Raw genomic sequence first — 18,163 nt, 5'->3', positions numbered from 1 at the left:
CAGCAACCTCTATAACAATCATTGTTTAACAAAATTGTGCTGTATTTATTATTATTCTCTCTCTAATGATTTATAAAACGGGTAGCCCAAATCAAGCAATCTGATTGATTCATAGCCGTGATATAATAACCATATACAATATAATACTACACTATGACCTTTAAATTGTTTGCACAATAAGTATCACTCCATGTCTGACCCTAACTCTTTCCGACAAGGAACTGAACGCTATCTATGCTCTCTTCAAAACCACAGACTTTAACATTAACAGAAACCAGTAATTTTACATCGCAGAAAAAGGGAGTTGCTGTTCAACCGCTGCCTTGATCGGTTAGTTGCTGGTCTACTGCTGTCTCGATCGGTTAGCTTGTTTGTGTTATTGTGTGCCTTTGGTGAATCCAAACTTAATCTTAAGTTAGGCAACAGAAATAACCTATGCTAGCTGCTAGTGTAGGCTAATGCTACCTACGTTAAAAAGCAACCGCCTCAGTATGTGCAGGCAGCCAGCCAGCCCAGGAGGGCCTATTTTATTGTGAAATTATTATTTATTAATAAAAATCAATTGAATCTATTGGAACGCCACTATAACTTCCATATTGCCATATTTGATGACTGTTTCGAGTCGGGCCGAACAACACCCCTTAGCTGTGATATTAGCACAACATACAGCTGCGTGGATTGTTCTGTCTTTACACACCAGAAACGTGTCTGACGCGGCGCTGCTGCTGCTAGCCTTGTCTGTACACATGTATGTTTCCTATTGATAAAATTAAATACCATGTTAAACATAAATATATACTGATTTGATTACAGCAAAGACAACGTCGGCAGTATTGATAGCAAAATAGGCTACAGAATACTTTGTTCTGTATTGACAGGTGCAATATTAGAAAATCAATTTTTTATTAAATTGCATTTATATCTGCATTTATATCAAAACCTAGAGACTTTCAAACATCAACATGTCATTTATTAATATGTATTTACATCGTTTCCTATTCTATTTTGCCTGGAAACGATTCCAACACGCTTGTGTGAGACGTGCGTGTCACGCAGGCAGTGTGTAAGCTCTAACCTGTTAACATGGGAGCCGAAATATAAACTGACACGCTCACGCAACGCAGCCAGTGTGTAGCCGGCCTAAGACATTGGGGTGCAGCACAGAATTACGGACTTCTTTTTATTGTGCTGATTTATGCTCCCTGTATTCCCTGTAGCGTCCAAGTGGTCGGGCAGCAGACCCCACGCTGGGATTTTTTGCTCCATTACACCTTTATAAGGAGTTGGCTAGAGACCGAGGGAACAGTAAAACAGAAATACGACATACAGCCTTGAGGACAAAGATAAAAGGTGAGAAAACAGATCCACAAATCAGCCTAGGATGTCATTTGTGACACTGACAGCAGGAAAAAGATCTACATCTCACCATATCTGTCATGTTCATTTCAACACAGGCTGCACTCATGGTTTCAGTGCCTAGTTTTCTCAGCTGCTGCCACTCTTTGTGGGTTCGAAATCCCTTGTGAGAAGAGTGTGAATATTAATGCGACATCCACTGCCTCTAGAAGTTTAGCCAGGGTCAGTGACTGAGGAAGACTTAACCAGACTGACAGTTCCCAAGGATGATGAAAGCCATTTCTGTAATAGATTTAGGAGTCAAGGGATTGTTTAAGGGAATGTGCCTAAAACGGATCAGAAAAGAGTGTGGGGGGGTCAAGAGGAAGGTCAATTTTTTTAAAAGGTTGACAGTTAAGTGGATTAGAACGACTTATTGGGTGCTCAGAAAAAGAAAAAATCCATATGGCCACAAAAGCACTGCAGTGGCAGAAGGGAGACTGTATCATCAGGGTAAATGAGAGCAGACATCAGAACTGGGCTGCTTTCGGCCTTGTGATTTACAAAGAGTCAAGAATTGGACTCACAGTAACTTTGTCAGTTCCAGTGTCTCTGGATGTGAAAAATCAATGGTTGTTTTACCTTGGTGGACTGGGGCTAGTACATGGTGACAGATGTTTTGTATCTGTGTTGTAATGTTTATTACAGCTCCACACGTCCCCTGCAGAGTACAAATCGTTGACTCCAATTTTTTCAGTGCTATTCTTCACAAAACAGCTGCAGTATATATATCACCCAAGATGTCCAAAACAAGGGCTCCTTCATAGACATTTTAGAGTTTGACTCAACTTCACTATACATACTGCAACTGATGATCGTAAAGAAATAGTAGGAAGAGTAATATGTTCCAAACACTTAATAGCTCAGAACTCACCTGGATGTTCACTCTCTCGATGACACAGGAGATGACATGGAGCACCTGCATTTTAGTGTCGCACTCTGTCACCTGCTGCAACAACTGGAAGAGCAGCCCAAAGATAGACTCGAGGTACTAAACAAAGAAAAGAGAATTTAAGAGTTAGAAAAAGGGGTAAATTGAGAGGTGAAAATGTTAATTTATACTTTGATTATAGTGAAATGTTGATTCTACTCATCGCTGAATTAAAAGCATATACAGTAATTTCCACATTCTTGATAGATGTACTCACTGGGAGGAATTGCTCTGTCCTGAACTCAAAGTCATCAACAGGTGGTCATGAGTTAAGGATGAAATCAAACTTCTTAGCATATGTATGCAAAGCAGTTCATTCAGCACACACGTAAGCATTCTTTATTTGCTTTGGCATAGCTAAGGACTGATGAAAATGGTATGCCATCAGATGCAGTGAGGCGTAAATAGCAAATATAAGAATAGCATGATCAAATTACTTGTTGCAAAAAATGATGCCCTGAAAATGAATATAGATTAAGTACGGGAAGGATATTGAGCTTCAGGGTTGTAGCTGTCTCAATCCGCACCTATGAGAAAAAGAAAAGATAAAAATACAGTTTTGAAAAGCATCAGTACATCTTAGCTAATCAAAGCTGCAAAGAGAGAACACATACTGTGTTTGTAATGAACTAAAGTGAAGAAAAATAGAGAGCAAAGACAAACATGAACAGAAGAAGATTGCTACAGCTGCACATGCAGCCATTCAACCAAATATAAAAACTATAATTACATTTTCCTTCAATGGCAGCCTCAGAAAGCGACAACAACAAGTTACCACTATAGCAAAAGCTTTTAATAGCTGAACATTCTAGGAGTGTGCACCTGCAGCAAGTTAGCTAAATGCAGGCTGTCTATTGTTATAAAAAGGAAGGGGTCCCATCCGCCCTTATAGATTCTAGCAGTGTAATCTAGCCGTGTCAGAGAGATGGAGGTGGAAATGGCCACTAGAGAGAAACTGATCAGATGGAGGAGAGAAGATTAAAGAAGGTTAACGAGTGAAGAGAAAGGTGTGGGACTGAGAAGAGAGCTCCATTACAGCCGGTACTTGCTCTCAACAATTTTACAACACATTAAAAGTACAAAAGTCATCTGTGTGTGTGTGTGTGTGTTTATGCAGACAAATGTTATCAATACTATCCAAATTATGAAAGGTCTTTGCAAGCTTTGTAATTTAATTACTTTATTTTTTCTTAATTTCCTAACACAGCTACGTACATTATTTCTTAAGTCTTTAGGTCCTAGGACACATACCCTCATCTTTCAAAAGGGGTGTTTAAGGTTTTTTCTTAGTTTTTTTGCTTGCCACAAGACTCAAAAGAGTTTGGGAACCTCTTTTTTGTAGGTATTTAGTTATACGTTCATTTGAATAACTGACTGTAGATTAAGAGTTTTTATTGCCACGATTACAGCAATCATATTTTAAATAAAGCAGGTTTGAGCAAAAAATAGTGGTCTGTATTCCTCTATGTGATGAACGAAGTACCTGGCAAGGACACCAAATCCGTTTGGTTAATATTCTACCCCAAAGAGTTGCATATTCTGCTTTAAATAATACTGGCTGAAAAAATAAATCATATCAATTCTTGTTTTCTCTATGTGCACATTTTCACATTTATTCAATATGGTAAACCCTAATTAATTTTGAAGACATCATACATTTGCAGGACGTCTCAATTGCAGTGGTTGGGAGTTTCTCTTTTCTGACTCTCAGCTTTTCATACTTTTAATGCCAAACAATTCACTTCAAAAGGTAAGTCAGTTTCTGGAAGATACTTATTTTGCACCATGCTTATATTGACGCTTAAAACCAAAGCATACGTTTAGTAGTATCACACTTCACTAGATGGTGAATTCTCACAATTTTGAAGATTTAAATAAGCAGCAATCTTTCAAAGAACCTCCCACAAAAACAACTTCCACATCTTTAGTGCATAACCTGTCACTGCTGCAGAGGATGATAAAAGCAAAGTTCCTGAACTCAGCTTTAAAATTCATGATGACATTTATACTTATTTGGACTAATTATGAATAGTATGTGTTTAAGAAGCACTGGAAAGCAAGCAGACTCTAAGGCTGCTGTGATACTATCGGTCTAAAACACGCAATCACCATAATTTAACATGGATTTGTCAAAGGAGCGTACGTCAATATTAAACACTTGCAACAGCACTGATTTCCCTTGTAGTGACTCAATTATAAGACATGGACGTTTCCATGGAATACGGCATGAAATTGATTCATTAAAAAGAATTTCCATATGAAATGTTTAAATCTGTGTAACTCTTTTATATTAAACATATAACATGCTATGTGTTTGGCAATGTCACCTCAACAGCGGCTATATCTCAGCAGTTTGATAAGTTTTACAGTTTTTGTGAAATCACTGTCAAAGTTTAGTGTTCATTTCAGGATTTTTCTGCGTTGATAATGGGTGTGTATTGCATGACTTACAGTGGATGTTCTCATCCCTAGAGCACGGAGCCTTAAAAAAATCATCTTAGTCCCTTCTCTATAAATTGCTCTCACGCCCACAATTTTTACTTGTCATTAGGGTTGGGTACCGAAACGCAGTGCCAACAGGGCACCGGTTCCGACGTAAACGGTAGTAACGAGACCGAATAAGAACGAAAATTTCGTTGCCTGACTCTTTTTTTTTTTCCAGAAGCATCGCTTCTGAAACGTAGTCACTCGATGTCTGCATCAGAGTGTATCACACAGATTGGCACAAACGTCTGATGCAAAGCACAAATGTTGCTGAACGAATAGCAGATTTATTCCACCAAAATGCCACAACAAAACTGAAATCGCAAGCCCCAGTTAAACCACCACTGCAAACCCTTAACGTTTTACACAGCATCTGCTTTTTTTTAATACAGCCAGTACTAAAAACTGCGAGCTGTGTACGCTGTGTTGTTGTGGAGATAGGTCTGGCAATGCAATGCACAGATGCCCTGCCCGTTATACCGCTTCACACCAATGACCAGAGTTTCACCAGGGTCGTCTGATCAAAGTTAAACCCTCATTTTGGAAATTCAAACCAACCCAGTCAACATGGGTATATCCTTGGTATGACAATTCAGAGATCACCTGAGTGAATCTGGGAGAACTGCATAACAATTACCTTAAGTTCTAGAAATGGGCAGGGCTTTACACGTCATATTCAGGGAACAGCTAACATCACATACTCCCGTCCAGCTGTATACCAGCAGAACTGTTTTGTAGCTACTTGAAATTGCCATTGTACAGTAAAGAGCGAGAGAAATAAAGCTATTTGATGATGGTTCCACCGTTCTGATTCCTCCTCCTCTGCATATGTATTGCAGCAGCTGGACAAGGAAGTAGGTTACTCTAGTATCAATTTTTGACCATTTTAAGACAAGGGGAGAACATTTCTCTTTGTTTGATTTCATTTAAAGTAAAGATGGGCTTTGCCGTTGTCTTCACGACTCATTTTAAAATAGACAGAGATTTGAGCTACGCAGCAGCAGCACTGAACTGCAGTCTGCGGACGTTTACCACTGTGGTGCCGCGATGTGTGCCGAATGGATGTCGCTTGCTTGCCACTGCTGTGCCACTGTTGTAACACCTACAACTTTCATACAATATGGCTATTATTCAACTTTTAAAAAATATATTAGAACAATTATCACTTTTCCACATCTTACAACTTCACCTTCTTCTTACATATTTGAACCAGCAATCCAGTTTAGCTTTAGCATTTAAAAAAATAACTAATTATTCCACATCTTTTTTACATTAGTGGTGTTATTCAACTTGTCAATGCAATTCATACTCATTAAAGCCATTCCCACTTTTCCAACTATTCTCACTACTTCAACTTCTTATGGATGTAAGCCATTAATCCAGTTTAGCTTTAGCAATTTAGCTATTCAGCATTCACACGCATGTTCTGCAGGAAAGGCATTTTCTAGTTCAGTCTCAAATTGTCTTTGAGGGATACTAAAAAACAGCAGGTATAAACTGAATTTAAAAGTGATTAAAGTTTACCTGAACCACCTCACTGAATCTAAACAAGCCAAAGAACAGCTTCAACTTGGCAACAACTCATTAAAAAGCAACACCAGGTCTCCAAAAAATAATAGCTGCATACATCAGTTTGTAATTTACTGTGCCATTTCCAGCAAAAACTGCATCCATGTTAACTAACCAAAATGCAACCATAATTCAACGAGTGCTCCACTGGTGTAAAAAAATGCCAGTTATTACCTGGATCTTAATCTGGATCAACGAAAGCACTTTTCCAGGATAATTGCCTCCGCTTCCGCTCTCTGTGTGTTACCCTTCACTTCGGTAAACAACAACCTTCGAGCTAGCAAGCTACACGCTGAAAATGTCAAGGTTTGAGAAAAAAAAATCTGGATCGTGCAAATAAGGCAGGCCTGCTTGGTTCGTTCAGGGAATGATTGTAAAGATTTACAAGGAATATGTCTGCGGCATTTACTATCTGGGACGTTTTGGGACCGATTGCTGTGGACAAAGTAACACACGTTTAACCATGTATCCCGCTAATTTAAATAGCCCACATTACTGTATTAAATTGTTAAACTCATGTTATATTGTATGTGGGGGTTTTCTTGCAAATGCAAAGCCATCGTCGTTGCGTCCTGAGCTTAGCGACCGCTAAGACCGCACAAGAGGATTGTGATTGGTTTAAAGAAATGCAAACAACCCAGGGCATTTTTTCTCCTATTCTGGAAAGTATGTGTGGTGTAGCCAGACCTTACTCCGCAGCGTCGTGGAGATAGGTCTGGCAATGTGAGACTACCTGGATCTTAGATAGATTTAATACAGATGGCATCGGCTAAAACAGCCCACGAGTGGGTAAAGGTTCATTGTGGCCTAATAGACACCAACCGCAAAGACAAAAGAGAAAGCAATAAACAGGTTTTATCTAGAAACTAGAAATAGAGCAGATAAACAACAATAATTTGCACAAACTGTAGCTACAGCTTGTTTATCACTAAAATCACTGGAATTAGAGAGACAAAACTTTGCTTTTTCGAAGAGAAAGAAATGACTCATGCTTAGTGTTGTAGATTTCTCAGATAATTTAACCACAAAATTATTCATTTCACACTGATTGGAAGAGTTACACTGATGACAAATGTGTATGTTTGGCATGGTGAAAAAGCCTGATTTAATTTGGGTATCTGAGACAAATTCTGATCTTAAGAAAAGTCGATTACAATTCACTCCAACTCCAACCAATAGTTCGCGGTTCAAAACCGCTGTCAGTCAGGATAGTGCATTTACTGTACAGTAACGAAAATCCAATCCCATCATGTTTTTATGAGCTCGCCTCTGAGGCATAAAACCCATATTCAGAATGCTTCAATGCCTTCCTGCAGTCGAGGAAAAGTGAGCAGAAATGGGACAAACTGTTGACTAAAACTTCACAACTTATTATCTCCCACTAGGAATACAAATGGCCTAAAAACAGAAAAAGTTAAATTTGCCACGAAGTTTATTTTTAGCTTTTACTCCGAATCTGTGAGTCAAAATCAGAAAAGAATGCAGCTACCGCTGAGTAGAAAGCAGCATGGAGGTCAATGAAAATGTTACGGTGGTTACTTCTTTTTTTATTTTATTTTTTATATCTGTTACTTATTCAGTCTCTTTCAAACTCGCTGCCCGAGTAATTTCAAACGAAGTCTGAGCGCTGCTTGGGCGTTGACGGACGGGTTTTGTGGCTAAGATGACAAATTATCGACAGGGGCGACGCACATCATAGCATCACGCACCCTTAATGTAAACAAAGTACCCAAAATGAATGATGCATCGTACACGTCCTAACTGGGGACATACAATTAACATTAGAGCGCTGCACAAATGTTACTCAGTTTATGCTTCCATCCATCACATTGATATTATCAGGGCATGGTGTTTGCGTGGGCTCTGCCATGCATGTCTTATTCTCTTAATTACAATATAATCTTAATTACATTATCATCGCATTCTATATGTATTGCAACTAACATGAATGCAAATAAACATACTTTAAAAGTTCCTCCATACTGATGGATTATGAAGCAAGAGAGGCAGTTAGACACAGCGAGAGATTGAACCCAGCTACTTATAACTGTTTATCTAATGGTGAGATTATATTAAATTGTAAATAATGCATGGATATTTCCACATTCTTTCATATAAATTCTGTTAAAAGAAAACACGTTAATCAAGTGCATGGCTCATGAGGCAAGAAACCCAAGGATGGCGAAATGTAATTTGAATTGAGTATGACTATAGCATTATAATATCCGCTTATCCACAAATAGGATCACACTGCAGTTTATTAAGGCCATGGCTGAATAAAAATGTTAATGAGTAAATGAAAGCTTTAGCTTTTTAAACAAAACTATTCACAGAAATTCTCTCTGTAAAATAAAAAAATACAGAAGAAAATAGTATGTTGAGAAATTAGATGACAAAACCTTCCCGCAATCACTGACTATGTTTGTAGAAAATTGGCAGCATAAAAGCTGTGGCTCCGTGCTGTTTAACTGAGAAATGTGTTTGTGTCGCTGACTGTGCACTTTTCACTAAGGGCCCATTTCAGTCATTTCAAATTGAATGTTTTCTGGGGAAGTTGCCACTCTAGTCACAATAAGCAAAACAAATTGGTGTCTTTAGCTGCCTTACCACCAAGTCGGGATCCTGCATGAGGCTCAGGATGACCTCGTAGAGTAAAGGTCGAAGGTCAGATTTGAACTTGACAGAGATCCACTGTCCTATTAGCCAGATGACTCGTCTGCGAATCAACTTGTATCTGGAGAGGAAAGAAGGGAAGGGAGAGGAGTTAATTGTGGTTTCAGAGAAATACTTCAACAAACTTCTTCTCTGCACTCTTCATCCATATGATAACTTGGAGAAATGAACTCTCTAATCGTATCTCCACAATGCAGCTACAGTACTTATGAATCCATTAAAAAAAAACTTGGCCAGCTATTCAAATGATGAAATCTGCCATTGCTCATGGCTCATCCTGAAATTGCTTTGATGAGTTTTTGAAGTTGTTGGAGACTGCAGTATAATTTGTGCTCTGAGGGAGAGAGTCATATCACTGTCCTTTTATTTCACATATCCAACATCAAGACTATGTCTAATCTGGTGGCACGCTGAACTGTGAACAACCAAAGTATGGGTTAAATTAAGAGTCCTCAGAGAGGTAAAGATAGATGTACTTTTACACAGGATATTGGAGACTGCGGTGGGATTTACACATAAAACGGACTCAAAACACAACCCAAGGGACAAACTAGAAAGTGTTTGTTAAGAATGAGTGTTTGTGTATTTGTTTAACACTTGAACCGCCATAGCCCACGCCATTTAACGTTGTGATTAAAAAAATGTAAATTATTCTGTCATTGTGTCTGCTAGGTTTCCCTCCCGCCCTGACTTTTCCTAAATACATATCCTGCACATTCCTTCAGTCGCCAGGAGAAGTGTTGATTCAAGTTGGTATTCTCCTCCGCAGCCAAATTTATGCATTTGCATGACGGCCGAACAGCGCATTGAGAAAATGAATGGGACATAGAAACTCATTTGCATGCCAATAATCACTAACATAACAAATGTTAGAAATGAAAGCGATACTAATCACATTGTCTGTCTGACTATAAAAGTTGTATCTCCTCACAGGAGTCCAGTGTGTGCAATATTACACTAAATAATATTAGGAATGTTATTTATGCGACTCATTTGAACAAAACACTGATGCTTCTAAATTGTATTATTATAGGTTGGTGTGGATGTGTGCAATTAGATGGCAGGTTGTGTTAACTATTGAACTGAAAGATGCACTGCACACAGGAGATATGGAGAGACAAATATAAATGCAGGTTGATTTATTGTCATTATAAGACAAAATGTGATAAAGTAATCATTTGCACTGTGATTTTATTAACCATTTTAGTTTAATTGCCAAAATAAAAATGCTGAAATGTATTACTTACGTTGTGTTCGAAACCGTTCCCTATCACAGAAATAGTGCACTATATAGTGTGTTCGCCATTTTGTAGTGGTGTTTGAATTCTCCACGGTTAATTTAATTCATTTTATAGTCCACTATAAATTACCCACAATGCACTGCTAATTTGAGTGTACATACGAGGTACCCTACATTTTACTCCTGTATACCACAATACAATGTGTTGTGTTTTCCCGGAGGAGAAGCAGCAGCAACCGCGAAAACTAAAAAGGAAAAATGGAGCGGCTTTCGTTTCTAAACAGTGGAAATGTAACATGCAACATGTGCTGTATACAACCTTTCACTTTCCTCCTGGGTGCTCGGTTTGTTTCAGGGACGTATTAGAAGAATAGAGAGAAATTTTTGTTTTGGTTTGCTTTCATGATGCTGGTCACGCCTTCCCTGTATAGTTCACTACTTAATAAACACTATATAGGGAAAAGTGAGTGAGTGAATGAGGGAACGGTTTCGAACACAGTAGGGCTGGGACGATCACGGCGACGTAATCGATTACGTAAATGCGTCGACACATCATTTGCGTCGACGCGTCACGCGTAGAAATCTAAAAATAACATGGCTGCCTCCAGCAACAGCGCAAGTATGGATTCCTCGCAAGTTCAACAACACGTTGAGAAAAAGGCTCGCACTCAGTCTTCTAAAGTGTGCGAGTATTTTACTCTTAATGCCAACAACAACGTGGTAGTCTGTAGACTTTGTAAAATGCATCCCTGAGTCAGGATAACAGCAGCAAAACACCGTAAATTCTGCTCACCTTTTTGTCCCTTTCCCTCACGAGTAGAGTTTAGATTCTCTGCCCGAGCCCAAACTTGACCCAGGGACCGGGTCGGGCCGATATTTCCCGCCACTATCCTCGGGCCGTGCCGGACCCTTGATCAAGCATTTGTGTTTTTTTAATCATTACTTTATTAGCCTAATTGGGTGGGGAGAAAGCTTTGCCTCTCCAGCTTCTCCCGTAGCTCTGGGTATATGTCCTGCACTGACCTGAGTGTGAGGTAAACTGTGCTAAATGGTGTTTCCCCCATCTGTAGCAGTCTTCGATAATTGTGCAACCAGACCAGACTGTTTCAGATATCTCACGAGTCCTTCATAACGTCAGTTATAACGGCCCACGTATTAAAAATGTGTCGGGTTTAAATCGGGCTCATAATTCCAGTTAATGTGTCGGGCCGGGCCGGGCTCGGACACAACGTGCACAGGCTCGGGTAGGGTCAGGCTTGATTTTTTGGGTCCAATCTAAGCTTTACTCCCAAACATGTACGATTATGTAGCCCAAAAGTACGTTAGTCCGTTGATTCGTTTTAATGCCCCGCTATGACTTAAAACAACACTATGTAACTTTTAGCTGCAGCTGTAATTCCAATGAGACAACCTGTAGGGGGACCAAAGCGGGAAAAGTTACATAAGGGGCTTTCTGACCGGAGGGATTTTTGCAGTTCTTAGAACTAAATGTTCCTAGAACTTTTTTCGTCGTGTTTCGACAGGAAAAATTTGGAGATTTTTAAGTTCCTCTGGCCTCAGTAGCGTACTTTTTTAGCTCCTACTCCAGAGCAGAGTCTTTTCCCTTTTCCTAGGTGTACTTGATTGGTCAAACTTATAAGTCACGCCCACTGCCAACTCGGAACTTGCAGACAGAGCAACAACGGGACATTTTTAACAATTTTTATTCATCATTAAATTCACTTCTGACAACGTTTTAGGCGAGAAATTAACTGTTTAGATTTCGAATATAGGCAGACTTGCGAAAATTGATGCCTAATTGACAATTTGCTTCAAAGTTTTCGGAGTTGAGAAACTCCATGAAGTGAGGCGACAGCCAGCAAGCGCCTGCCCCGGCCTCTAGCTCGTCGCTCGGCCAGTCTTGCTCAGACACCTTTTATTTCGCCGTTGACGGTTCGTTTGTTTAAATATCACAACACATGTTCATCATAAGATTAACGGGAACCTGTGGTTAACTGTCTTTTCGGAGTTAAACTCCACAAGCGTGTCCTGCCGCTTGCTGGCCGTCACACACACACACAGCGCAGCAGCAGGCAGAGGCGGGGTCTGTTCCTAGTATAATAAAGTCCCGTCTGTGTTTAGCAAAACATTACGTGAATTACTACGAGAATGGACGGAATGCGGAACTCGGAAAAGTGGACTGATGCGGAGGAGCAGGCACTGCTGGCCATGTACGGCCTCCTCCATGCTGCTTTGTTGTTGTATGTGGCGCTAAGGTCTAGTGACGATGCTATAAAGACCGTTGCCGTGCTTGCGTCACTCCCTTACCCCTCCTACCAGTCCCTATGGCCACTTGGCCAGTGGGAATGCAAATGGCAAAAAAAAGATTTTGGGGGAGAGTAGTTCTTAGAACTGCTTAGAAGTGTACTTTTCCTCTAAAAGTACAAGTACTATCCGGTCGGAAAGCACCTATAGTGTTGCTTTAACATTAAGCATCATCAAACGCTGTCAGTCTGCAGTGTTAATTGATTGAGTGATTACAGACTGTTATATTAGACACTCTGCAACTTGCCTTATGTTGGATTTATTTGATACATCAGATTTCATATGTTGCTAAAATTGCACTTTTTTTACTCTAAGATAAAAGGGAGAAGAGCTTGGATGTTAAACCTACTACTGTTAAAAAAAGCAAATACAGGCAACTTTTTGCACTTCCTCTGGTTACTTTAAGTTTTTATTTTTGTATTCCTCCTGAAAGTGACTTTATTTTGTTGTTGGATTGATAGCCAACATCTGGCTTCAGGTTGCAATACAAATTCATTTTACTTGAACAGTGCAGTGTTAAACAATTTTAATAAATAGAGATTTGAACCTCATTGAAATTTGTTTTGTGTAAATTGTTAATTGAGCAATGGGAAAATAATCGCTAATTGAAAAATGTATTGTTCGATTCATCGAAACTTAATCGTTCGATTAGGCGACTAATCAAAAAAAGAATCGCTAGATTAATCGTTTAAAAAATAATCGTCTGGGACAGCCCTAGAACACAGCTAATGTTTCAGCATTTGTTTTTAATGCCTTATAGGTTTTACGCTGCATGGTTATAAGCTGCTTACAATTCAAAACAGCATCAAATAGAACTCCCTACCCATACACATCTGTAACTGTACTGACCTGGACAAATTCAAATCACTCAACACACCTCTTTAGATTAGCCTTCCACATACAATAGTCTTACATGTTATCTACTGTTAGTTACTGGTTTTATTGTTTTAATTGCTTTTAATATGCTTGTTTTATGTGTTGGTTTTATTGCTGCATCTGTTTTTAATGTGCTGGTTTTAATGTAAAGTATCTTTGAGTACCATGTAAAGCGCTATATAAATAAAATGTATTATTAAAATACATGGTGTTTTTTTCATAAAGATTTTTTTTGCAGGAGTTGCTGAGAAAAACCTCCAAAACGTGTGTACTGAACGGAACGACATCGGGTGGCAGCATAAAAATAATTTTTTCTAAAAGGTAGATAGCAAAATAGCACATTTTACACTGCTAATAGTATAGCAGTTTTGTGTGGGTTCAAGTTGTTAGATTCAATCCAGTTTCAATTCAATAGTGTATTGCCATGGAACAAAGTTGCTAGGAATTGGTGCAGTGTGCTCATTACAAAACAGAAAACATTTATAGCAGGACAGTCAATACCCATTAAAAACACATGTAGACACATATAGACAACCTCGGGTTTGGCGGTTATAGTACCCCTAAAAAGCACAGCAGTTTTAGTGTTGAATGAATGCATGCCAGCAGAGCCTGAGGGACATGGTTACCAGTTACAGAAAAACTAAATAAGGGAAATAACCTAGTTCAAAAACTAGAATGATCAAAAATCCACTCGGGTTGAGTAGTGTGTGATATGAATTAAAATGACCTGCGCTGCATGTCCCAAATGTTAGGCACTACATGTTGGGAACTGATGGTTTTTCAACAGTTGTATCGGGCAGGCAAGAAATGTCCCTCTGCATCTGCCCTTGTTTTTATCCCGAGGACCGGCTTGACAGAAATAAGCAGATGGAGGGATGAAGGCACAGAGAGAAGGGAGGATAATAGAGAGGGGGCGAGGGAGGTGACACTCTTGTTGGCTTCTTGTAAAATATCCACAGGGAGCCAGAGACCAGTCTGGGCCACCAGCCAGAAGATACCAACAGCAGCATGACTCAGGACTTGGAGATGGAAAACACTGTGCGCGTTAGACTCTGTGTGTGTGTAAAAAAGAAAGTTTGCGCATATAATTATGCACAAAAGCTTGTATATGCGTTTTGGTTAGATCGGTATAATTGATTTCCAAATACATTTCAGACATTCCAGTTTTCCGCAACCTTTTGACCATGCGTGTGATCGTGCGTAATGCTCCCAAGGTTCTGTAGGCTGCATTTTAGTGAACTCCGATGGTATCCCCGTTTTCCCAACCCAGTTTTTGTTTTCCTGAACCCAACAATCCTGTTCTTTCCAAGCTGACCCAGAGCCGGTCGCGGCGCCCGGCGAGGGGCTGCCAGCAACGGGTAGAGGCAGCGTATCCTCCCACACCGTGCAGCGGAAGAAATGCGCTTTTCCTCCGCTGCTCTCCCCTGCCTCTCCCCGTGAAATGTGTCCCGTACAACGGGGATAGGCAGGGGATCCTCCCACACCGTGCAGCGGACGCTAAAGGAGACTTTTAGCGTCAATAAGAACGACAAAGGCACCTGACCAAACGTCAAAACAAAAATGCTATTTATTATACAGATAACTATTACATATGAGGTGTTCGGGTCTACTGGACGATGGTGTAATAATTGTAGGTGCTATGAAACTTAACTATGTCCTCCTCCTAACTGGGCCTGCTCTGTGTGTGTGTGGCCGTGTCAGATTGTAGGTGTCTGTGTGTGGGAATGTTGTCTTTCTGCACCTGCTATTTCCACACAGTTACAAAATTGTTACATTGTTACACCTCGATCTCACAACCACTGAATCGTGTTTTTTCCCCATTTTTTCGTTTTCATGATTGGTCATCAAGGGCTCCTTTACAAGGCTGCTATATTCATTGATTGATTAACATGGACCTTATTAGGACAAATATGGGACAACCTTGGGAGGAGCGTGAGGCTTGAGCACGACCGCATAAGGTAACGCAGGTCCGTATTTATAACAAGAAGAGTGCGTACCGGTGTGCGGCGCAAGGAGTTATAAACCAGAATTTTGTTTTTGCGTACGAAAATTCAGAATTTTTGGCGCACAAAATCTTTCAGAATAGAATCTACGTACAGTTTTATAAATGAGGCCCCAGGTGAGGCAGTGCCAGTGGACAATGGCCCTGGGTACATTTCCAGAGCTCTCCAAATCCAAGTTCCAAACAACAGCTTGGCAACGAAATAGTGATGCTCAGATAACGGTGACATCAAGAATAAATAATCAAATTGCAGATTATTATCTGTGGTCACACTAACCCACATAAAAGGTAATTCTTCTGGAGGCTTGCGCTTTTTGGTGGAGGAGTTCTGGCGTAATTTGTTAAACAATAAAAAAAAAATATATATATATATATATATATACACACACATTATATATTTACACAAAATACCAACAATCGTCAGCATTATTTCTGAAATCATAATACATATACATAATACTATTCAACGAATCTGTTGAAATTACTAAAAGATTAGTTTTTTTCAACTCATCATGCAATATAAGAGAGTGGTGCGTGTGTGCATGTCTAACAAAAATACAAAATATCTTCTTTAGCTGGGGAGGGTACAGCTGGTTGGTTGAGCTGGCAAAGTGGAAGAAAAAGATGCAAAGGCAGGCTGACAGGGGTATTTGTTCATCAGTCAAAGGTTAGACATGACTCATTCACACTAAACCTGTTTCCTCCTCCATAACTTTGCACAGCTGTGCACCATGCTCATCCTTCTGGTAAACAAATGGAAAATCCATGTGGACTTTTTTTTTTTTTTTCTATTGAGTTTCGCCTCTTGTTACGTCTATACTCTTTGATGCACCTCTCGAAAAATACACATCACTTGGTAACATTTCCACCGACTCATTTCTTGGTTCTTCTTCCCCATAAACAACATGAAATCAAGGAGAGGGTTAACTTTTCCTGCTATAGATTTCCCACCGTGGTCAGAAAGAACAGGGGAGACACTTTGTTTCTCTCACTAGGACTCTAGAGTCGCTACTCACTCCGAAGAAAATTGCCGTCACTCTCTCACTTCTTCCTCGCTCTCTCACACACTCCCCACACACACACCGGCTTGACGCACACACCAGCGCACAAGTATAAACATCAGCTGCGTGGAGCCTCCGCAGAACCATAAACCAGTGAAGAAATAGACAGAGACAACAAAACGAAGCAAAAGTAAAGAAAGGACCTAAAGAGAGCGCGAAGGGAGCCAGTGGAGCAAAAAGAACACAAAAGTAAGAAAATTAGAAAATAACAGAGATTGAAGAGGAAACTTTAGTGGCCAAAAGTAATGCCTCCTCGGTAGCTTGGAAATACTTTGGCTTTAAGTCAACAGATGTTGCATTGCAGTGTATTACAACCAGTACAACATGTCCTGTTCTATAGACATGCTCTTTATTTATTTTATACTGTACAACCAGTAAAACATGTCCTGTAGACACGTTCTACCAGTCCAACATGACATTCAGTTGAAATAAACCTTGTGTTGTAAGAAAACTTGTTTTATTTGTTATAAATCTATTTTGATGAGTTTTCCCATAACTTTGGTAATTTTACATATGTTTAAAAATATCGAAATTAATATCGATATTGCAATATTCATTATCGATTTCGCAATATCAAATTTTTTTCAATATTGTGCACCCCTAGCGTGAAGACAAGCACACTTAGGCAAAGGAGCATGCAACCAAGTCTGCCAATACACACACGTGCCTGCAAAAGAAAACAAGCCTCTGGTTGCTACAGAAGAAAAAAAACTCCACTCAGTGAGGGACATCAACACTAATGCTGAATGATATCCGTGCACAATTTACATTTTCATTTCAGAAGCATCTTTAAAAGACTGTGGGAACATCTAAAGTCCAACACTTAAAGTAAACACAATCCTCTTAGCACAAGGTTATCATCCAAAGACCTCTCTGTTTTAAAAAGGCATTATTTGGCAGTTAGAGGAGAAGGATGGAGTTATCCTTTAATGAATTTCACTGAGAAGACTATAACCAACAATCATTTTATCCTGCAAACACCTATTAACTGTTTTAGCCACAGGCTGATATCATTTATGCCTGAAGCCAGACTGTTGCATTGGGTGACATCCTTCTATAGCCATCAACACAGCAAGTGTATTTTATTAAAATAACTCCACAAATACAGTTTTGATACCTATTGAGAGTATCTCTGTATTGGGAAGACATCATGTTACTTCCATGTTTACACTGCTTTGCGAGTTAAAAAGAAGTGAGACTCTTATCATTCTCTTATCAGGATGTTGAGCCTAAGGTGTTTTATCTGATTATTATTATTGTTCTACTTCTCAAAATGAATTTCCATTTGTTAGGTTCTCTATTCTTTTAATGTGTTATTGGGGGAGCAGAGTTATTAAATGTACATGTGTGTTTCCAATAGTGTGTTTGAGTGCACAAGAAACAACAGAGGTGGTGTTTGGCATTATCTCTGTGCTGTTTGCTCATTTTGGTCTGTGTCTCAATGAGCTCAGTTTGTTCAAATATAAAACATAAAATAATGTGGAGGTGAACTTAAAAAATGACCAAAGCAATGGGGACCCAGGTACAAAGTGGAGGGGTTATTCGCACCTTCCCTGTGTGGGAGCAAAGTCACAGTGACATCAGCACGCAAGCACACTGACGTCAGCACCAGCCTGAGTAGCCGACCC

At 39.6% G+C, this 18,163-nt stretch overlaps 1 protein-coding gene across 2 annotated transcripts in view; it reads right to left on the bottom strand.

Annotated features, from left to right (window-relative positions):
- The window catches only part of ipo11 (importin 11), a 131,145-nt gene that overhangs the window by 64,118 nt on the left and 48,864 nt on the right, over positions 1–18,163 (bottom strand). For both annotated transcript variants that reach the window (XM_078250961.1, XM_078250962.1), the window contains 4 exons: positions 8,987–9,113; positions 2,820–2,853; positions 2,544–2,584; positions 2,270–2,386 (listed from right to left, as the gene is read on the bottom strand). In XM_078250961.1, coding sequence (XP_078107087.1) covers positions 2,270–2,386; positions 2,544–2,584; positions 2,820–2,853; positions 8,987–9,113 — 319 coding nt within the window. The remainder of the gene's footprint in view (positions 1–2,269; positions 2,387–2,543; positions 2,585–2,819; positions 2,854–8,986; positions 9,114–18,163) is intronic.

The sequence above is a fragment of the Sander vitreus genome, chromosome 5, assembly GCF_031162955.1.
Source record: "Sander vitreus isolate 19-12246 chromosome 5, sanVit1, whole genome shotgun sequence".
Classification (NCBI taxonomy): Eukaryota; Metazoa; Chordata; class Actinopteri; order Perciformes; family Percidae; genus Sander; species Sander vitreus.
Note: the sequence above shows the minus strand (reverse complement) of the source record. Positions and strands in the feature narration are given on the sequence as shown.